Below are 23,275 nucleotides of genomic sequence, written 5' to 3'. Positions count from 1 at the left end.
CCACTTAAGCTTTACCCAAATCTGAAGGTTATTGGAAAACAAGCATGTAAATAGCGACAAAAACGAGACTTAAATGATGAAAATGCAGCAAAAATTTGATGAAAAAATGACAAAAAATGTACAAAAAAGTGACACAAATGTGACGAAAAAGTGACAATAATGCAACGAAAAAGTGACACAAATGTGATGAAAAAATTACACAAATGCAACAAAAAAATGACACAAATATGGCAAAAAAGACAAAAATTGGACAAAAAAGTGACACAAATGTGACGAAAAAATGACAAAAATGCAACGAAAAAATTACACAAATGTGATGAAAAAATGACAAAAATGTGACGAAAAAATGACAAAAAAAAGACAAAAATTTGATGAACAAGTGACAAAAATGCAAAGAAAAAGTGACACAAATGTGACGAAAAAACTACAAAAATGTGACGAAAAAGTGACAAAAATGCAAAGAAAAAGTAACAAAAATGATCAGAAAAAGTGACACAAATGTGACGAAAAAATGACAAAAATGCAACGAAAAAATTGCACTAATGTGATGAAAAAATGACAAAAATGTGACGAAAAAGTGACAAAAATGCTACAAAAAAGTGACAAAAAAATGACAAAAATTTGATGAACAAGTGACAAAAATGCAAAGAAAAAGTAACTAAAATGATTAGAAAAAGTGACACAAATGTGACAAAAAAATGACAAAAAATGTGACGAAAAAATGAGACGAACAAGTGACAAAAATGCAAAGACAAAACGCTATTAAAAAGTGATGGCAACATTAAGGAGAAAATTCTGTTTAGATCAGTTTTATAGGTCTTAGCTTTCAAATTAGGTGTTTCACTGACCTATAGGCTCCAGTCGAGAAGCTTTTAGATTTGGGTAAAGCTGAATCATGCAGCAAAAGTGCTTCTCATGCTCAAGACACAGACACTGCAGTGAGCGCTTAGAAGAGGATCTCTCCTGTGCAGTTACCCGGAGTCAAAGCAACGCAGCAACATCTCCATGGAGGCGAGCGGGTGACGTCCCGATCCCAGCGGCGGAACTTACGAGTCAGGTCTGAGGAGAGGCGAGCGGCTCACAGCACAGACACATGCTTGGAAAAAGGAGAGAGAAAAGTTGAAACTATTAGTGGTCCAAACTCATTCCTAACTTCCCTAATGCATCTCTGACATCCTGCTTCTTCCCAGGGATGAGTTTCAAAGCACTTTTCACAAGTTTCAGGGAAGAAACAGTTGCGTTGCTGTCAGAGTAATACTATCACAACAGAGAAATGCTTTATACTGAAGGATAGGATTGTTCACAAAGTTTGATAATGCGTAATGATTTACTTTTTTCCCCCCCATGTTTCAAGGAAAAACGATTCCTGTTACCCAGTTGCTATACATTTTAATGACAATGATCATGATGTCTGTTCTCTGAGGTTCTATGGCATTGAACATGTCCCCCCTCAAGCAAAGAGAGTCTTATTGGATCCTTACTTTACTAACTTTTGTTCTGAAAGGCCTCAACGATGAATTTAACTTGAGCATTTTTTTGTAACCTGACTACACTGCTCTTTTATTGTGTACTATGACCATTTACATGTTAGGATGGATGCAGCTCCACCAGGATTTCTTGTTCCACCTGTGGTCTTCATCCATTTTATTCTATTTGATGTGTATTAAGACTGGAGCTCTTCAGCAATTTGCCTGATGAAGGTCTCAGGACCGAAACGTTGACCAAATCCTAATAAAGTATTTTTGCAAGTTCGGCAGTGTGCGGGAACTATTTTTTTTTACTCATGTATGCTGGGATTTACCCTCATCTCCTACGCACCTGCCTTTGGTAATTGATGTGCAAAGTTTCTCTTCTAAGAAATAATTCAAAATCGGATAGATATCATTCCATAAAACTAAAATTGGAAAAAAAAAAAAAATAGCTAAGGGCTTTTCACCCTTGGTTGGGTACTATTAAACGATATGGGATTCTAACCCACAACACTGAGAACAGAACAATGTTGCACCGCATGAACAGCAGCATTAATATCTATATCTAACTTTTTTATTATAATGAAAGAGGAATCAACTAAACTTAAATTATAGTTGTAGTTCAAACACATTCCTAACTTTTCTAACATTTGTATGGGGCCTTTAATGACAGTCTGCTGTTGGGAAAAAAACCTCTCCGTCAGATATGGATATTGTGAAGACGGTGAACCTTTCCCTGTGTGACTCTGGCAGCTGATCCTTGGCAGAAAGGCAGAGATTGAGAGACAGGGACGCACATTTGAGAGCATGCCAGCGCCGTGCTTTATGAAATCTGTCTCCACTTCCCATCTATTTTTTACAAGCGCAGTCATAAGCAATCCAGCAGATCTATGAGCGCTGTCGTGTCGGCTGCCAGGGGCCCGGCTGCTGAGGTATCACCTGGCTGTGAGCGAGCCAGGTCACAAGGATGGAACAATACAAAGACAATTAGTAGCCAAAAAAAGCAACGCGAGTACAGAACAAAGTGTTTATTGCCATTACTAAGTGATCCGACTGTGACACTTTGCAGAAAGAATGTGCATGTAGAAATAACATCAGAGGGTAAAATTTAACCCATGAATGGAAAAGGCCATTCGTTTTACAGTGAATGTCCCCCTCTAGTGGGCCGAGACTGAAATTCTCCTCACACGCTTTGCATAGTTTCAAATTGAATGCTACTTTCTCTACACATTCCAGTAAAGCACATGTACGCGTTAAGTTGATAAAAAGTATATAAAATAGTGATAAAAGTTGAAAGGTTCCAAGTGCAGTGTATCCTGATCTAGAGGTGCCAGGTTTATATTCCACATTTACAAAAAAACACATTTCACAACAATGTCCAAAGGAAAATCAGAAATAGAGTTAATGTGGTGGAGGGTTAGTTGCCTAATACATGGTGTGAATAAAATAAATTAAAATCAACTACCACAAAATAACGACATAACAAGAAGAGGGACGGCCGTGTGCACAGTGCATATAAAAAACAAACATGTGAGATCAATTTAACCAGTGAAAAGAAAATCATGCTCATTTATAACGTGTGACTTGGATGGAATGCCGGACCTTGTGGTTCCCAAAGTGGGGTCCGGAGCAACAAGTACATTGAAAATAATAGAAAAACTACATTTATTTGCCTAAATGTACTACTTTAACCTCTTAACTCCCGCCTGAACCGAGAGGATCTTTTTCCTCACGTCATCAGATTTTTTTTCCATCATTTTTTTGTTGGGTGTTCAACTCATTTTTGTCACCCTTTTTGATCATTTTTTTGTGAATTTTTTGTCAAATTTTTATCACATTTTTGTCATTTTTTTGTAACATTTTGTCATATTTTTATCATTTTTTCGTCATTTGTTTAATCAAATTTTTGTCATTTTTTCGTCAATTTTTGAATCAAATTTTTGTCATTTTTTTGACACATTTATTTGTCAATTTCTTGTGACATTTTTGTGACATTTTTGCCACTTCATCATCAGTTTTTCGTCACATTTTTGTCATTTTTTGTCACATTTTTGGTCAATTTCTTGTGACACTTTTGTGACATTTTTGCCACTTCATCATCAGTTTTTCGTCACTTTTTTGTCACATTTCCATCATTGTTTTCGTCTCAGTTTTGTTGCTATTTTAACAGCTTTTTCCCAGAAGCTTTTGGACTGGGGTGAAGCCAAACTGGAGAAAATGTGCTCGGTTCAGGTGGGAGTTAAGGGGTTAACCCAGTGTACAGCCTACCATTACTGCTGGATGTTGCTTTTTATGCTGTAAAATCATTGAAAAATTATAATTATTGGGGGGGGCCAGAGAAAATTTCAGATCGATAAGACTTTGGGAATGGCTAATTGCAAACATTCAAAGTGTGACGTGATTGTGAAGAACAGTGCTCATTTTTACGCTACATTTAAGAAAGAATCCTCTATCATGTCCTCCACTTCCTCCACCATCTCCCCGTAGTCCGCCTCGCAGCTCCTATGGCCCCGCAGGCCCCCCCCCTCCAGACACTTCATCAGGCCTCCGTGCGCCTCTGGACCCTTCGCGACCCGACTCAGCTCTTTCAACTGCTCCGCCGGCTCGCGCGGGACACCCTGGATTCCTAGAGCCTGGAACACGGCGGGCGCGAACTTCCCGTAGTGCGCGGTGGAACAAATGACCAGGGGGCACGAGGCGTCCTGCAGCCTGTCCCCCACCGCTTTGGCCACGGCGGTGTGCGTGTCCATCACGTACCCGGTCTGCTCGTAAACGGTGCGGATGGCGGCCAGGCACTCGTCCTCGGAGCAACTTCCGGCCGACACTTGCTCTCGTATCCTGGCGAGGAGCTGCCCCGACACGCTGAAGTGCCCCTGTCCGTCTAAAGAAGTGAACAGCGCCCTGACGAGATGGCCGTCTCCGTCGGTAACGTGGTGGATAAATCTCTCGAGGTTGGAAGACTTGAGGATGTCTATGGCCGGGGAGAGGGAGGGCAGGAGGGGGCGTCCGCGGAGGTCGTACGCGCCGGTGGTGATGAAGTCCGTGATAACGCGGTTTGGGTTGGACGCGCAGATGACTTTCCTTATCGGGATGCCCATGTGCCGGGCGTAGAGGGCCGACATGGCGTTGCCGAAGTTGCCGGAGGGGATGCACACGTCCACGGGCTCGCCGAAGCTGATAACGCCAGAGCGGCACAGGTCCAGATAGGAGGAAGTGTGGTAGACGACCTGGAGAAATTCACAGATTTAATAAGAAAAGAAAGTTAAGGGAAAGAAAAACAATGTATCTGCACAGTAAAAGAAGCTCTTTTTCTAACCAAACTTAGACAGAAATAAGATTTTGCTCAAAACAAATCTTCCCTGGTTTGATAATTCTGTTATATTAATTATTTCATTTAATTTCCATCAGCTTAATTAGAATTTGTGACAGTTGTGGAGGAGTCACACTGTACGTAAGGGCCACAAGACAGATGTAGATCTATCCTTGGAATATAGCCTCCAAAGGCTGACCACACATCAGTTTGAAATGAACTTTATGGGTATTTGTATAGTTATAATAAGTATTTAGCATATGATAACTATTATGATTTGTTTTGTAAAATTATGAGAAATTAATGTGGAAAATCATAATGTATTCTCTTTGCAAAGAGTGAATGTATATTATGGTGTGGCTCCGAGGGATCTTTGGATCGAAAAGAGGGCCGCGCCGTCCTGGGCTCCTGGAAGGGCTGTTGGAACGTTTATTTAGAAAATTGACACTTCCCGGGTGTGTAAACCTATGGTGTATTACACCACAGGCATTATCCCATTAAATTATATGTATATATATCATATTTTAAATCAGGCATATGCACATTATAGGAATTTGAATAGAAATAAGATCGAGACAGAATGAGGATCATTGTTTTAAAGGAAAGAAATAAGCATGCTATGAATAAAATATATTTTTTGTGTCCTTCTGTCCGACTTCATGGGTGTTTGTGAAGTAAAACTGCTACTTTGGCATACCTACTTTGGTACGTACAGTGGGGAAAAAAAGTATTTGGCCAAAATCCAAAACAATGTCTATGTGAAACTGACCAAATACTTTTTTCCCCCACTGTATGTACTGCAGAATGATAAATATATGGTATAAAGGGTTCATAAAAAACAATTTACGCACCACAAAATTTTGTCACCTTATTTTAGTTAATTTTATGTTATTTTCCTGTGATAAAAAGAAAAAAAAAGAAAAATGATTGCTTTCAGTTGACCTAAAAGACATCACAGTATACAGGTAATGATGTCTACACTTCCCTTTGTTGAGTGTACGCTGTGACCTCCCACATCCTGACCCACCTGAGGCAGAAGCCGTGCCCAGTTGATGGAGTTAGCCGTGCTGAGCAGCGTCCCGTACTCCACGGCCAGGTGCCCCGTGAGCCCCGCCTGCCCGAACATCCTCTTAATGCTCCTCTGGCAGAAGTCGAAGTCGGACGTTACACTCACCGCTCGCACGTTCCCCTCGTACGCACCCACCATCTGCCTCTTTTGTATCTCACTCACTCCGGCTTCCGGGAAAAACACCAGCACGCCCGTTTTATGCTTATACACGTCTTTCAAACCGCTAAAGCCGCTCAGCACCGCACTTCCTGTGTCGCCGGAAGTGGCGACGAGGACGAGGAAGTTACACATGGGAGGCAGGCAGTGGGCGAACATCTGGGGCATGAGCTGTAACGCCAGGTCTTTAAATGACGCCGTCGGTCCGTGGAAGAGCTCCTGGACGTACTGATTGTCCATTAGGTGCCTGACGGGGGCTATTGCCTTACTGGCGAAATTCGACCCCAAACGCCCTCGTCACCATAGTCCTGAGATCCAGCGCGGAAACGTCGCTCGGATGTATGCACTTCTCCAGCAAAACCAACGCCCTCTCTTGATACGACCTGTCAACGAGCCGCACCCACTCGCACGGCTCCAGTCTCGGGAAGCCATTCCGGGGCACGTAGAGGCCGCCATCTTTGGCCAGGCCGTCCACGACAACGTCACTGAAGTAGACGCTCTTGGACGTATCGTTGCTGCGCGTTGAAATGTAGGTTTCCGCGCTGTTATACCGCTCCAATGTGCTTATGACTTTGTCCGCTACTTCCACGACAGTCTCGCCTCTGCCGCACAGCACTCGAACGTCCAACCATTTCTCATAAAACTGCTTCCTGTAGCGTAATATGTCCTTCAACGGCACCCCCGCCTCCTGCCCCACGATCCTGTTGACTTTCATCCTCGCCAGTCTGTGAATGATGTCCTCCGAGTCGACGTCCAGATAAACCACGACGCCGCTTTGCTTGATGTGCTGCATTGCCACCGTGTCCAGCGGGTTTGAACCGGTGAGGGAGATGACGCATTCGCTGCCGGAGAAAGTGCTCAAGGCTTTACCTTCCTCCTCGAGAAAGCGCACGCCGCCCACCGAAGCCAGTTTCGCGGCCACGGGCATTCTCCACATCGGCTCCAGGAGGTCGTCGTCAATGTCGACGGCGGGCAGGCCGAGTCTGTGGGCGACGATTCTGCCCACGGTGGTCTTGCCCGCTCCCGGAGGGCCCATGAGGATGATGTTTTTGTCCCCCAGAAGCAAACCTCTGGGGGAGCTGGAGGAGAGGCATAGCTTGGGGATGAGGGAGACTCTGGAAGTGGAAAGTCCAAGGTGCCGGAATGCCCAGCGCAACATTGAGGTGGAATGGAACAGCGGTCTATTCTCCTGAAAAAGGAAGATTGGATTAGAGTAGCTGATGGGTTTAAGAGGGAACTAAAGGCATCTGGTACTTCAGAGAGTTCCCACTTCGCTGACTGGTTAAATCACCATGTCACTCACTCAAGATTTACAGAAACTAAACAGCTGGAGGAAGAGTGTGAGGTCCTCTCCGCTCAAACTGCTGCCTATCCAACCCAGCTACAGATAAAGAAAAAAGATAAAAGCTCCACCAACCATTTGTATTAAAACGTGACACGGAGACTGAATTATTGCTGCACGATATTTTCAAGCAAATTGTGTCAAAATACGACTTAAAAAACACCCCATCAGGACCAAAACCAGGGTAGAATTGAACAAAGCTAGCAAATGTTAAACTAAAACTGAACTTCTACACATGACTGAGTTTGAGTTTGCAAAAAAAAATGGGTGGATCTCAGTCAGATGAAGGCTATGGTGATGGTTGCGATATATTGTGGCTTCTCGCGATACGGATATCGCATCAGCGAATACCGCGATACGATATTTTTCTCGCGATATATTGTGCAGCCCTACCGTGAATCACTAAATAGGTTGACATTTATTTCAACAATCGATGAGCTGTTTTTGCAATAACTAAACTAAATGAAAAGTCCACAACTTTAAAGCTATGGTACCCGAGTTTTCCTGTTCAAAATGTGAAATGTTTAGTTTTAGTCCAAACTCATTTCTAGCTCTCGTAATCCCCTCCTCCACCTTTAACGACCACATTTTCTCCAGTTCGGCTTTACCCAAACCTAAAAGATACTCAACTGGAGAGCCACAGTGCATTGCCTCATTTGAAAGCCAAGACCTGCAGAAGCCCAGCTAGCAAATTTCTCTTGGGCCAGAACTGGCCTACAACCTTACGTTTCTTCTGGCTGACAGTTGGCTTTTTCCGCGGCCCTTTGCTGGGCCATAGGCTGCGTGTCTTATCGATTCACAGCTGCCGGCGCACTAGTGGGCCACACGCTCCGTAAAGGCATAACTAGCGAGAGTTCTCTTCTGGCCCGTTACTGGTTCATACACTTCAAATCTAATGAAGTTTAGAATGTGTTCTGGCCCAGTACTGGTTCATACACTTCAAATCTAATGAAGTTTAGAATGTGTTCTGGCCCAGTACTGGTTCATACACTTCAAATCTAATGAAGTTTAGAATGTGTTCTGGCCCAGTACTGGTTCATACACTTCAAATCTAATGAAGTTTAGAATGTGTTCTGGCCCAGTTATCAAAATGTCAACAGAGCTGTTTCTAAATGCATATGGTGATATCTGCAAACTCTATGTATAAGAGAAACAAACAAGGCTGCAAGTGGCTACAAAGGATTAGCACAAAAGGGCACAAGTTGCAATCACTAACACATTATCCATCTTAACATCTACATAACAGAATAAAACAAGGCTTCAAGCTCTCAGAACGAAATTTATTATCTACAAAATGCTATTTTAAATAGAAAAGCAGCATCAACATTTAGAATTTACAACGCATTGAATGTGCTGATTCTGTAATTTCACATACATACCACTCAGTACAGTAAGAGGCAACATTTGTTACACTGAAATGTCCATGTTCCAGTCCAGTCCAGAGGCTCTCAAGAAACTATAGATTAACAAACTGCTCCTGGGTAATTACAAATCAGACGGTGCTCTTGCTGGCTTGTCTGCTACATTCACTCTGGTCATTGGCGACATGTGTCCATTGTTTGATTAACCTTTCAAATATCCTTGCAGATGGTGTACTTTTTTTCTGACAGCACCTGTATTGATTGAATCATAAAAGAACTGTTAGTAGTGTATGTTATTTAGAAAATGTTGGATGCAGACAACTGGAATACACAAAGCTCAAAACTTTACATTGACTCAGTATTTGACAGGGCTTTAAAAAACAGGAGCTACCCTAATCAAGAGCAGGGGAGCTGTACCTGTGGTGAAACGTAAATCATTGTAAATCATTCTGTATTGCGGCACGGTAGTACAGCGGTGAAAAACATGTACGTTAGGCCAAGATGAATGAGAGTGTTTGAGAGTACGCATGGGGGACAACGGATGGAAATTAGTCCAAGGCTCCAGTGTGGCTTGTTCATTAACATGCACTGTCACTACCAAATAAACCAATAAACTATTGCCTAATATCACAAGAGTTGTCTCACAGGACCACACAAACATTAAGACAATGAAACAAAACAGTCAACAAGACAACTCCCATCAGCCCCTTTACTGGTTTCCCCCCGAAGTGTCTCTTTTCTCTCACTGGGTTTTTGAGTTTTTTCCTTGCAGTGGAAGGACTGGGGACACCCATGTGGCTCATCACCACCTGCTGCTAATGCTTATTTGGACATCACCTTTGTTGGACATTGTTTACCTGAACTTTACGTCTCTCTGCAGACGGGGCCAAATGTCTGTAAAAGTAGGCTATTACTTAGCCTTTAAATCTATATTGAAATTGTTCCAAGTAGAGGCATTTGAATATGTTTAACTCAAATCTGGTGATATGATTCGTCATTTTTATAAGTCAACAGAAATATATAGAATTATAGAATAGTGTGACACTGTCAACAATTACAGCGACAGACAGAGCAGGTCGTCTCATAATCGGAAGGTCGGCGGTTCGAATTGCATCTCCCGCAGAATCAGATGCAGATATTGTTGTGTCCTTGGGCAAGACACCGGTGTCTGCCTCTAATTGTCGGTGTACATTGGCGTATGAATGAGAGTGTGAATGGGTAAGTGGTTCGGTGTTGATGTTAAGTACGTAAAGTTAGGGCTCTGCAATTAATCAGAATTTAATCAAAATCGCAAACTCTCAATTATCGTCATAGAACTTAATAATCGACAGGTTTACATTTCTGTGGCGCAAATAATACTTAGTTTGGGAGTTTGGAAGAGACAATGGAAGACTTTTGTGTGTTAAATGAAACTGGAGGAAAGTATCTGTTAGAGCTGAGGTTTGAATAAAAGATGTATCTAAATGTTATGAATCAGCAAGATGTATTTAATGTATTATTATTGACCATCAGCGAAATTCCTCACTTACCAACTCTGGACCATAGCAGCATTCCGCTAAAATGTTTCACTTGACGTTGTGATGGATAGGCCCAGTTCCTCTACTTGTTTGCCATCTACATTGATCCTGCAATAAGAAAACAGTCTGCCAATGGGAGGAATAACTGATTCTGCAATTGTACCCACCCTTTGCCTGGCGTTAACTCACCGCATGTGACTCTTCTGCAGATGTCCAAACCTGTACAATGCAGTGGTCACTTGGTCATCAGGTGTGCAAAACCAATGACGGTCTCACACAAGTATTGGCCTCAACCTGTACTCATATAGCTAAAGAAATAGGTTTTGCACCAAACACTGGCAATCAATATACTGTTAATTCATTAAACAGCAAGCAAAATAACAAAAGATACTGAAATTACTAAATCAAACAGCTGTGGACTTTAACAGTCCTCAGTGCATTTTTATTTTTCACACTGTGTTACAAAAAGTATTTACGATAAATAAATAATTTCAATAAATATGATGGACAATAAATGAATCAAATGCTCTATTTTGCTTCTTTATGTTAATGCCCAGGAGTTTAGGAGCTCTGGGGGAAAGTGGTGTACTACCTAGAACAAAGGCCTCACTGCAGCCAAAAAGAATATATATATATATATATATATTTTTTTTTTTTTTTTCGTTTTCTTTTTTCTTTTGTTTGTTCATGTGTCAGTTTTTCTCTGTCAATTTATCTATCTACCCTAACCCTAACCCTGCAAAGACACTAAATGTGTGTCTCGGTGTTCCTCGCTCGCCTTCTTCTCCCTCCTTCCCGGTCATTGGCTAAATTTAGCCACTTCTTAATAGAATTCTCGATCTCAAATGAAGAGGCAGTTGGACATAGTGGGTTCTTTCGAACAGCGCCTGTTAAGATACAAACAAAACAAAACTGGGGATCAATTAAAATCTATTACAGCATATTGTTTGATGTGGACTTTTTATGGGACACATCAAAAAGTGACACTGTAACATAAATTACAGGTGCTCGTCACATAATTAGAATATCATGAAAAAGTGCGTTTACTGCTGTTATTCAACTTGAACTGTGAAACCAATATTTAGAACATTAAAATAAAAAGATAGATTTTGAACAAGATTGTTTTAACACCATTTTAACGTAGTCCTACGTTATTTGCTTTTGATACTTAACAGAACACTGACATTGAGTTTTCTGAGTAGAATGTATTTGCAAACTCTCTGTAATGTCTAACAGTTGAAGCTTTTTACTTTTTTCAAATACCATAAATTCTTGTTGTTGTGAGTGAAAGTGTGTATAATTACGAATGACGACATCTCGGAGCTGCAGGGTGGAAAATCTATTTTTCCCATTCAAACCCCTCCAGTTAGTTTGGGTGGCCAGAGAATGGGAGAGGGTTTTTTTTTAAATTCTCCACACTGTGTCCCTTGCGTCGCTACCCCCAATCATTCCAAGTTGGGTAATCTGGAAAACAGTCAAACAAATTAAATAATTAATCCAATCAATTAATCAATGTACACACAACATATAAACATTTACTAAAATAAATCATAAAATAAACCTACAACTTTATTTTTGAATTCCGCATTCTGAAGCTCTTCTTCAAATTTAACGAGTGCTTCTCTGTCTTGAAGTGGGAGGTGCAGGTCAATGTCAAGAGATGACTCTGGACGCATTTGATGTGACATGAAGGTGTTCAGTAGTCTTGACTGTAGGTCCAGAATCATTTCTTGTTTTGTGAGCATTTCCTGCATTAGTGCTAAAATACAAACAAACAAAAACAGCAAATCAAGACATATATAATGAAATGTAACACTTTTTTTAAGCATAAACAAACATACACATTAGACAGTCACTTGGCTCGGAGGGTGTCGGTGGAGATACTGGAAGAAAAATTTAAGATATTGGCTCTACCATTAATAATGTGAGATTATTGAAAAGCAAAAATAACTCACCTGATTTTTGAACTGTAGAACTGGGCTCAGTGTTGAATGCTGTGTTGACCAAATGTTGTGTAAATTGATTGGAGGCCGTGTTGAGTGAATGCTGCATAAAATGAGCTAGATGAGCTGAATGAAGGGACCCTGCGCCGATTGAAGGTGGATGAGCTGAATGAAGAGACCCTGCGCCGATTGAAGGTGGATGAGCTGAATGAAGAGACCCTGCGCCGATTGAAGGTGGATGAGCTGAATGAAGAGACCCTGCCCTGATTGAAGGTGGATGAGCTGAATGAAGAGACCCTGCCCTGATTGAAGGTGGATGAGCTGAATGAAGAGACCCTGCGCCGATTGAAGGTGGATGAGCTGAATGAAGAGACCCTGCCCTGATTGAAGGTGGATGAGCTGAATGAAGAGACCCTTCTCTGCCTGCAGCATGCTGAGTTGTAACACTGGGCCCTGCACTGTTTGAAGCATGTTGAACTGATTGACTGGCAGGATCTAAGAATCAATAATAGGTGAATTGTTTTAACGCCTCACAAAAACAGTCCGTAAAATATTTAAAATCTAAAAAAGATGGTAATTTCTGAATGAAGACATACACGAACTGATGCTTTTTCTTCAAGAGCAAGGAGGAGAAGGCTGATTTTGACTATTGTGTGGATTTAATAATGTCATAATTTTCCACTGAAATAGTGAGGAAAATATTTCGCACTGGCTCCATAGCATGTTCTAAAATTTTATGACGTCATAATCTCAGATGGAGGGCAGGGCCCAATACAACTCTATTGGAAAGATACAGTTTCAAAATAATTTTCTAAATGGAAAATAGACAAATGTTGTTAATGATCATTATTTTGTTGTGATTGGATTCACAAACCCGGCAAATTATTCTTATGGCTACAGGGCCTTTCTGCTGACCAACATCACACACATTCATTTGAATACTGTCACCTCACATAATAAGTGAGTAAGTTTAAGACAGATCCATCAGCTCTTTAGAATATTGTGCTGTCACGTGAACACAAAATTGTGCAGGCAATGAAGACATTAAACTTCAAGCCAGTTTCTTGTTTAAAGGGAGTAGGTAGCTACAGAGACGGACATTACCATTGGTCAGGATTTTACAGGTAAAATGCAAATTCAACTACGATAAAGAAAGCTATTATAATTTCATTAGTAAGATTTTTTTAATTAATCATGACACAGATGAGGAAAAAGAAACTTAAACCACTTACATCCCAAAAACCTACGCCATTGAGAACTTGGAAGGTCATCTGTAAAAAGTGGCGGGCTAATGTCTGGAGCTGGAGGCAACAGGCTTTCATCAATGGTGGTCTCATCACTGTCGGAAGGCAAGTCCTGCAGGCGACTACTTGGTCTGAAAAAAATTAAAACAAATAAAGGCGTAAAAGAACAGCATATATATTAATTAATACCTTTCACAAGCCCACAATTAGTGGGAAAAGCCATTAGAATCTCTATCATTACACTGATGTAATTACACAACTGCTCCATTAGAGGGATGTGACGCCTTAAATACCCTTCTGGTGGCACGCTTTCTTGAGTTATGGTTCACAGATAATCTCATATAATGAGCGATGGGCCTCTGGGACATAACACGCATGCCCCTCACATTGCGAATATAAGAGGAAATCGTTTATTGTAACTCCCTCCAGGACCCAGAGAACCTTAGACCTCTATTTTTATACATTTTAGACAAATGTTTGCAAAGAAGTGCATGCTGGGAGTTGTCAGGTGACTCTGTCTTGCTCCTCGTCGTCAGTGTGCACAGTTTGTGAATCTTCAAGTTTCCATTAAAAGGATTTACAATGTTTGGCCTTTTTAGGACTTCTATTTTCACTACACACCTCTTCAATCTACAGTGGGATCATTTGGTTGGTTTGATGAGTTTATGTGTGTTGCAGTCGTGAGTGGAACTTCATTAACGGAACGCACATTTTAAGGTTGTTAAGTAATTTTACAAAAGTTCTTTCAAGTTATAAATGACAAGATTAAAGTGTTGAGTGCTATGAGGTGTTAGCTGGAATTTGGCAGAAACAACCTGTTGCTATTGTCTTTGATTCGTAGCTTATACTGTTTTAGTTCAAGCCCAGGGCTTATTGTTTTGCTCATCACCTCAGCTATTGCATTGAATATTACTTTTTTTTTTTTAGAGGGCCGGTCTTGACCCAAAAGTCCTGGGCCGATTTTTTCTGCCAGTCAAGCCCTGGCTACGTACAATATTTTTCATGTGTATATCTACAAATTTTACTCACATTCTTCTCCTCTGCTTCATGTTTTCAGCATCTGATTGAAGATCTGAAAACTCCTCAGCTTCAGAAAGCTTCTGCCGGGCCTTCTCATAGGAATCTGTTAAGCACAAGATATAAAAAAACTATAAATACAAATATATGTTAAAACATTACATTTTAAATACATACCAGCTGTGTACAAAACACGGATCCTCCATGATTCCCAGTCCATGCTGGGTGTTTCCTTTTTTATAATGGATACCTTAAGATGTTTTCCCTTCAACGGGGGCCAGAAACACTCATCCTCAATTACCCATGAAGCTGGGACCAACTCCACTTCATGGGTATCAGTGAATTCCACTATATTGTACATACTGTGGATGAACAGGGTAAATAGGTTGTGTTCATGACATTTAGAACATGAAATGCACTTTTGGCATTGCATTAAAGGCAAATTAGAGACTTTTTAGCTGCTCATTAGAAGAAGTGGACAAATTAGGACTTTCCACATAGGCAAATAATTGAACATTCCTGTCATGCTAGAACTGGTCCAAAATACCACATATTGTTCTGATGTCACTTGAACCCAACCTATAGTGCAGACTAATAAAACCACAAAAGTTGAAATTGATCCAATCCAACTTTAAAAACAACTACATCGACCTAAGTCCTGCTGAACACAGCAGTAAGAATTACATAATTAAAAAGAACAGTCAAAAAACAAAAACATTAAAAGGTCAAACTTCTCAAATATGCCATACTGATTTAGCAACAATGGGAAAAAGGAAAAACTACATGTTTTCCTTTAAATGGAAATCTAACACATTTAACAATCCTACAATCTTCTAAAGGAGTTGCTTTAATATCAGACAAATCACTGACTACAAAAATTCCCATTTGGGATGACATGATTGGATATTCAAAAAATGATTGATGGTTTGTATATTCACGATAAACTACATAGGATTTGCCTTCACACAAAATGATGTTAACCACAACAGCTATTTTATCTACTATTTTAACACAGCTGTCCCGTGCAGATGAGATATTTATTTCTGCATTCCCAACAAGTGCCCGTTGAAACTGACTAACTTTCTTCAAACAAAAATCCTGTGGGAGAGGTCCATCATTGTGTTCTTTGTGTAAAGCCATTTTGTCATTACTTTTGTCTATTGCTGTACATTTTTGTTCTGAGACCCTGCGGATTACTTGGGCTAAAGGGTTATTGGCTGTTCTTACCATTTTCTTAATCTGGCCCAAAAAATTCTCAAATGGGAAGGCTGAAAATAGGTCCAAGTTTCCATGAAGCCTCACATCGTCACACAGATGCAACAACCCATGCACATTGTAAACAACATGCTCAGCTCCATACAGTTTACTAAAATGTTGGACAAATGACTCTAATAGTTCTTGAGCAAAGTCATTCAGCACTTGACACAGATTAGGACTTGACAAAATGAACACAGACGCAGAGAGCAGCATGAAATTCTGGTAGATGGGACTTGGAAGAGTATCACGCAAAACAACAGGGCCAGTGTACAATAAAAACTGTCTGAACTCTGTTGCCTTCCACCTGTGTCTCTCTGATAGTGTCCTAGGCTTACGAGCAAAATCTGATGGAACAAATGGTTTCAAGGCCAATAATGCCTTTGAAATGGTTTCACTTTGAGCAGAGGATATTCTGCAGCGCACAGGTCCAGAATGGTGCCAAAGATCTAACAGTTTCCTCATGACACCAAGGCAAACCAAATGCATGTAATCATGGGGAAAACACGACACCATTCCCATCTCAAGACTGCTGAAGGGGGATACTGCTAAATGGTGGTCCTCATCAGATAAACTCTTAAAAGATGCATCAGTTCTTCTAGGGCTGTTGATCTCTGGAAAAGTCATTCTATGACTGTTCCAAACCCCAGTCTGAATGCATTTGTCACATCCAGAGTATCCTGTGTGTGATTTTATGGCTTTAACAAAAGCTCTGGCGGGAGCATCACAAATAACAGATGAAACATACAAAAAAAACTGCTTCCCCTGAATATTGAATCCTCTGCCAAGATCTTTGAGTTCAGATGTTAAATCTTTTAAGAACTCCTGTAGAGAGGAGGGCTTTGAGTTGCCACAGAAAAGGGCAAGGATGACTGGTTCTTTTGTATGTGACTGCAAAAGTCCTAACACAGGCCAAAACTGCAGATTGGAGCTCTTAAAAAGGGGCAAACCGTCAATATTCAACTGCAGTGAAAATTTGAAACTGTCTGGGAGTTTTGCAGATGCCTTTTCTATTGTATTCCTAAGTGAGTTTAACACACCAAAATAGATATATTTTCCTCCGCCAAGAGGTTGCACGCTGTAGGTTGTTGCTGTTTTGAGCAATGTGCGTGCATCTCTGGGCAAAGATGGGTGGTAGTGTTTTAACAGCGTAAGAAGACTACTTGTTGCACTCAATGAAATATTAAATCTCGCAGCCCATTCAGCCAAGGAGGACTCTAAATTCATATCACTGTTTTCACAATAATCTGAGTTCAGATCTGGTTCTAGCTGTTCATCAGAGTCTAACTCTTCATCTTCATCTTCACCTTCACCTTCATCCTCATCCCCAATCAAATCTGACACAATTGGGCCCTGACTTTGGTTGTGATTATCAAGGATTATAGGGGCGTCTCCCAAAGCTTGACAACTCCTTTTCTCAATAAAAGAAGCCATCATCTCTCCTACTCGTTTTACCGCACGCTGTCTTACATTTTTTCTATCCATTTTTTGTTTTTGTTATACCTCAGCTAAATGTAGACTATTGACTGAAGAGTGGAATTCACTGCACCTGCAAAACAGGACAACACAATAATAGCATTGAAAACACTAAACGTATGTGTGTAAATAGACTGTAATGTAATATCATATATAATCACAACCCACAAAACTGGGTTTTAATTAATGATTTGGCAACCCATACTGTGTGGTTCATCATGATTTTGAATAACACATATATCCTTTTTATCCAAGCAATATGTAAGAAAATGTAGACTCACCAAATAAGTGTGTGGCGTTGCACAAAACTGCTTGCTCTACAAACAGAGAGGAGAAAAAGATTAAGACATTGTAAACCACTAAAGGACCAACCGCAGCAGCAGCCACAATCCACCGCTCTCATATTATATTAGGGTATGTAGGCTCGGTTAACGCCATTTTACTCACAACAACACAACAATTGATGTCTTCGTGAGTCCTTCTTCTCCAAGATGGACTCACGAAGGCATCAATGGTATGTAATGCTTTGGTATCGCTGTTGTGTGTGTAAAATGGTGATAACCGAGCCTATCCATATAATATGATAAGAGCGGTGAACTGTGACGGTGCGGTTGGGGAGGTGTGAAGCGCAATGGCGCAGAGCGCGCTTGGAGAGCCTTTGGCACCGCTAGACGTTCAGTTCCTCCACAGGTGTGGCAGGGCTGAAGACCTGGGACTGCTATCTGGGACACTTGTGTCGTATGGATTTGGAGGACATGTTAGAGATTCTCAAAGTACTATTCATTCGCGCCATACATAGGCTCCTCTGTAACGGAAACATAAAGCCACAGCTGCCCTGGAGTAGACTGACGGAAGCGAGGCTACGCCATTGGCCCCTCACCAGTCACTCAATCACTAAATTCACTCAGACGTCCATGGTGTTACCAAAACGGTATCCCACCCAAGAACCAGCCAGGCCTTTCCCTGCTTAGCCTCAGAGATCTTGGAGCTTCACGAGCCTGACGGTTGTTGTAACGGCTGGCTCGTGCCCATTGCATTTTCCCCCTGAATACGTAACAATACCTACTTACAAAACGCAGAAAAAGCACACGGAATGTAACAAAATGTACAGGCTTAATTACATGCTTCAAACTAAATTGCGTTTTGTTTTGTAAGCGACCAATTTAACTAACCACGCAAGTTACATAGACGTTAAAAACCTAAGACCAACTGTTGCACGGTGACAGAACCGTTAACGTTAACTGAAGATAAGTCTTAAGCAAAGCACGTTTAAATATGTCGTCGACACTAAATAGGCCTTTAGTTTAAGATACTAATGACAACCAAACAGAGAAAATAAAAAGAATTTTCCACTTACAGCTCAGTTGCTGGGGCGCTCGTCTCCACTACGCGTCTCTGGTGTTGAACGACTCAGCTGGTGTTGAACGACGTAAACTGCTGACGTCTGATGTTTATGGTATATTTGTTGATAAACATCAGAGTTGACCGGGCGGGCGGGGTCATTTTCAACCAGCAAATTAATTCTCCATTTTGACTTATCTGAAGGTATCCCAATTGACATTCACAAATGTTAGGATGACAGCGTTGATAATAATACCGAATTTTTTATTTTATTTCGAGCAACAGGTTTCGTCGAGGGTAATCCCCGCCCCTCTTGTTTGTCAAGGCAAGACAAACCAAGTATCTATTGGCTCACTCATTGTTTGTGTGTTACTGGGCCAGCAGTCGGCACAGCATGTATGCGCCAGGGCATGTCCGAATGCTATGGCCTGCATCCGCTTTGATTGTTATGGGGCATACACAGCGTGTCCACTTGTGGCCCACAAGTGGTTTAACTGCCTGATAACTGACATTCGATTTATTGCGTATGGCTCGTTACTGGGCCAGATAATAACTGTCGGGTCGTCCGTCAGCCAGCTGTGCCACAAGAAAGCCAGAACTGGCTCAGACACGACTGCTACCTGGGAGTGATTGCGTGAAGCGTTTTTGTGTGTTTTCATTTCTCTTTTGACATGTTTTTTCTTTGCTTTTTTTTGTCGCTTATTTGTCATGATTTCTTCTCTTTTTAGTCACTTTTCGTCGTTTTTTAATTGCTTTTTTGCCATTTTGTTGCAATTTCATCCTCGTTTGTGATGCTCTATAGTAATGCGTAATGTAATGAGTAACTGGAATGCAATGAGTAACTGGAGAAAATGTGTTGGGTTCAGGTGGAGGTCAAGAGGTTCATTTCAGCAAATCATAAAACTCAAGAAACTACGTCGGCTAATAACAGTAACATTCAGTTTGACATCACGTTCAAACACACGTCAGAAGCAGCGTGCGCGTTCACTATACCTGTCAGTTGCAATGGTACAAAAAAGTTCACCATAAAACACGTCTCCAAAGATTTGGGCGACTCGAGCAGCAGCGTGCCAGTGGTGCAGCCCCCACGCAGCAGCTACACCTGACCGGAAGACGAGAAAACATAAACAACTACGGGCTGCCAGAAGGAACAAACCTGTTTATACACTAAACACGGAAATTTGAAGCGCAAAAAAAAACAAAAAACAATAGTGTCAATGAAGTGTAGCATCCGGTAGCACCAGTTAAGTCAAGGCAGAAAATAAATATATGAGTAGCCAAATTAGTTGTAAACTCCAAACAATAAATAAATAAATAAATAAATAAATAAATAAATAAATAATAATAATAATAATAATAATAATAATAATAATAATAATTATTATTATTATTATTATTATTATTATTATTATTATTATTATTATTATTATTAATAATAATGTATTCATTTACGTCTTTTGTCGCCTTCACCGTCGCTTTTTTCTCCCGTTTGCTTTTTGGTGCTTTTTTTTGTCTGGTTTTCGTCACATTTTTCATCACATTTTAACCATGTTTTTGTTGCTTTTCCGGGACGTTTTTGTTGCTTCTTTGTTTGTGGCTCTTTTTTTTTTTTTTGCTCTTTCATCACTTTTTAATCGTGTTTTTTGTCGCTTGTTTATACTTCAAATTTCCTGTGACCTGAAAAGTACGAATAGTACGATAGTATAATTTCCGAGGGTACTCAAATAGGGTCCTGGCTCTTGCTGTTGCTAGGTAACGGACAGACGTGTCATCAAACAAGTCCCTCGGAGCATTTCGCCCGCGCGGTCAAATACAACACTCATATAAAAGTGCATTTTCACCTCGTTCAACATGTCTGCTCAGGTTTACCGTCCTCGAGAAAGTGTCTACGACCTCTTACCAAGGGAAGAGGTGAAAATCGAAAAACCTCCCAGGTAACGTTAAAAAGGCTAATCTGATAATTAGCTTGGGAAGTTGAACGTTGCTTTAGCGCTTGGTTTGCTAACACCAACAGCTGCTTTTGTGTCCAGGTATGTGTCCAACTTTAGGCCCACAGTGGTTGAAGAGGAGAAGTTACCCAAGCGGCCTATGAGGACCATGGGCCCCGCAAACGTCCAGTTGCCTTCCCCGGAGAATTACCTGAAAAAGCATTCAAAAGAGCCTAAACTACCAGAGAGTAAGTGACGCTAGCTAAGGTTGACTTCAAAATAGGGTGAAAGTGCCTGAAAGTCGTCCTTTTCATCACTACAGGCATTATTTATTTATATATTTTTTTAATTGGACGTGATATGATGTGAATGTGACGTCATATCGCTAAGTATGATGGGATTAGCAGCAATTGTAAACTAATGGAGATTATAAAAGTTAAAATACTGAAGTTATTGTTCACATTGAAACACTTGGCTTTTTTCTCCACTTTTTATACTGTTTTTAGCTAAAGTTAGTCTATGGAAATGTATGCTAACAGCTGCAAAGATGGCGGATCTCCATGGTGACTGTGGAATTTCCCGAACTCTATTGAGATATAAAAAACAGTGCAATCATAATCCCTAAACATATAGAGATTGTTATTTTGTTATTTTTTAGTTTTTATGGAATTAATACAATCTAAAATCCGGCTTAACTGAGTGCGTTTTCTCCAGTTTTGCTTTACCCAAATCTAAAAGCTTCTTGAACAAAGCATCAAAATAAATGAAAATGAGGAGAAAGCCCAACAAAAATGTGACAAAAACGGTGACAAAAAAAAAGCGACAAAAACATGCTGGAAAAGCAACAATAACGAAATAGAAAAGTGGCCATACCGCCTTTGCTCGGCCCAATCCCGTCAGACCTTGGAAGCTAAGCAGGGAAGGGCCTGGTCGGTACTTGGATGGGAGACCGTTTGGGATCACCAGGAAGCCTAGCAAATGTAATGTGTGAGTGGTTGGTGGTGGTCGGAGGAGCCGATGGCGCAGACTGGTTGCCTCGCTTCTGTCAGTCTACCCCCGGGCAGCTGTGGCTACAATAGTAGGTTACTACCGCCAAGTATGGAGTGAATGAATAGTGCAATGTAAAGAGTCAGTGAGTGGCCAGAAAAGCGCTATATAAAACTGATGCATTATTTATTATTCTTAAAAGGGACCAAAACACAACAAAAAGGCGACAAAAGAATGACAAAAAAGCAACAATAACGCAACAAAAAAGTGACAAAATTGCTACAAAAAAATGGCAAAAATGTGAGAAAAATTTGGCAAAAACATGACAAAAAAAGCAACAAATGAAACTATGAAAGTCCCCTGACTGTTTGTGCTGTTTCTTACAGGGGCCCAGAGTGCAAAAGATGGCCGCATCCATCCTTTGAGGAAGCCTCCAGTTCCCCCCAGGACAGATCACCCTCCCCTGGGAATCCACACCAAGCGGGACTTCATCAAGACGTGTGCATTTGTAACAACAAAGCCGAAGCCCATCAGCGTGGACACCCACCGAGGGCACAAGGAGGCGCTGGAAAACTCCGGCCTTGTGCCCAAATACATCAAGAAGACGGTATTTTGCTTTCTCATTTCTGTGCTGTGTGCTCTGAATTCTACAGATAGATGGTGGAACATGTGTGTAAAGCATTGTTTTTGCTTTTTTGACCACAGGATTTTGGCAAGGTCCCTGCGTATCTGCAACACCGTAATGCGGAGAAGCAGAAGGCTCAGGAGGAGTACGACAACTTTGTGAAAGAGCAGAGAGAGAAGCACGAGGTCATGAGGCAGCTGAACGAGGAAGAGCGGCAGCAAATCCTGGAGGTGAGACTGTGGACCCATCCTTTACGCTTGTCCTGTTTACAAACCAATTCAGACATATCGGATTTTTTCATCTGTCATTTTTGGAGGTCCAAACACTTGGAGGTGCCGCTTGCTTCATTCATTCTTTATTGAATGAAGGGCATGTACATAAAAGAAATTGAAAAATGATAGAAAAAGACATTTAGTCCGTGAAGTTTCTGAAGCAGCTTCTCCGTCCAGTGTTTCCTCAGAACAAAGTTATACCGACAATAACTCGACTAAAGGTTAGTTTAAGTCTGTATGATGAAGTTTTCAGACTCCTCCAGTTGCAGCATTAATGTCTCACCTCTCAAAGAAAGTATTCTGAAATGAAGACAAAATGTATTATGAGACAGAAACATTTCAGAACAAGTGAAATAATCTAGAACAAATGCCCAACTACATTGTAACTAGTCAAAACAACTCAAATAAATGATTATGCTCAAATTGAGACATTAATACTAACCTATGCTAAACTTATACTCCAAATAAAACATTCCAGCACCGAACCTATTGTAGCCATCACATTTTGGAAAATAAAACCTATTATTACCTATATGAGATTGCAAATCATAACACTCTCCCTTTACCCAATCTCTGTTTTTCTGCAGGGCCTGAAGAAGAACTGGGACCATCTCCACCACGAGTACCAGGGCCTCTCCGTCGTCATAGACACGATGTCGAAGCGCGCCCACAAGGACCGCCTGGAGACCGAGATGACCCAACTGGAGAAGGACATCAAGAAGATCGAGAGGTTCAAAATCATCTACCTCACCGATAACTGACTCTGCAGCCTGTGACCAGAGGGAATAATAAACACTACAGCAATCCTTTTGACATTTATAAGAGTGATTCGCTTGCCAGTAGAAAATGTCTCAAACTCTGAGTGATGTTTAGTAACTTTTAACATTCGTGTTGGTGATTATGACGTTCTCCCTGTGAGCTGAGTTTTCTTCAAATGTCTGAGCAACTGCAATACACTTAATTA

General features: G+C 40.9%; 2 protein-coding genes across 2 annotated transcripts; one reads left to right on the top strand and one right to left on the bottom strand.

Moving 5' to 3' along the window:
• Positions 1-3,872: 3,872 nt before the first annotated feature.
• thnsl1 (threonine synthase like 1) lies at positions 3,873-19,571 on the bottom strand. The gene is given in 4 exon segments (XM_079576191.1): positions 3,873-4,696; positions 5,807-6,289; positions 6,291-7,193; positions 19,493-19,571. Coding segments are annotated over 3 exon segments (2,160 nt in total). The 5' UTR covers positions 7,164-7,193; positions 19,493-19,571; the 3' UTR covers positions 3,873-3,892.
• Positions 19,572-20,267: 696 nt separating this feature from the next.
• Positions 20,268-23,248, top strand: enkur (enkurin, TRPC channel interacting protein). Its single transcript, XM_079575982.1, has 5 exons — positions 20,268-20,433; positions 20,530-20,675; positions 21,801-22,021; positions 22,120-22,269; positions 22,899-23,248. The coding sequence occupies exons 1-5, from the start codon at positions 20,351-20,353 to the stop codon at positions 23,070-23,072; spliced, it is 774 nt and encodes a 257-aa protein (XP_079432108.1). The 5' UTR covers positions 20,268-20,350; the 3' UTR covers positions 23,073-23,248.
• Positions 23,249-23,275: the final 27 nt, after the last annotated feature.

Source organism: Gobius niger, assembly GCF_951799975.1.
Source record: "Gobius niger genome assembly, chromosome: 18".
Taxonomy (NCBI): domain Eukaryota; kingdom Metazoa; phylum Chordata; class Actinopteri; order Gobiiformes; family Gobiidae; genus Gobius; species Gobius niger.
Note: the sequence above shows the minus strand (reverse complement) of the source record. Positions and strands in the feature narration are given on the sequence as shown.

What these genes read in the sequence shown, in the direction of transcription:
- enkur (XM_079575982.1), top strand. Translation starts at nt 20,351, where the DNA reads ATGTCTGCTCAGGTTTACCGTCCTCGAGAAAGTGTCTACGACCTCTTA. An exon ending in AGAGCCTAAACTACCAGAGA is followed by an intron (nt 20,676 to 21,800) that starts GTAAGTGACGCT and finishes TGTTTCTTACAG; the next exon opens with GGGCCCAGAGTGCAAAAGAT. An exon ending in CCAAATACATCAAGAAGACG is followed by an intron (nt 22,022 to 22,119) that starts GTATTTTGCTTT and finishes TTTTGACCACAG; the next exon opens with GATTTTGGCAAGGTCCCTGC.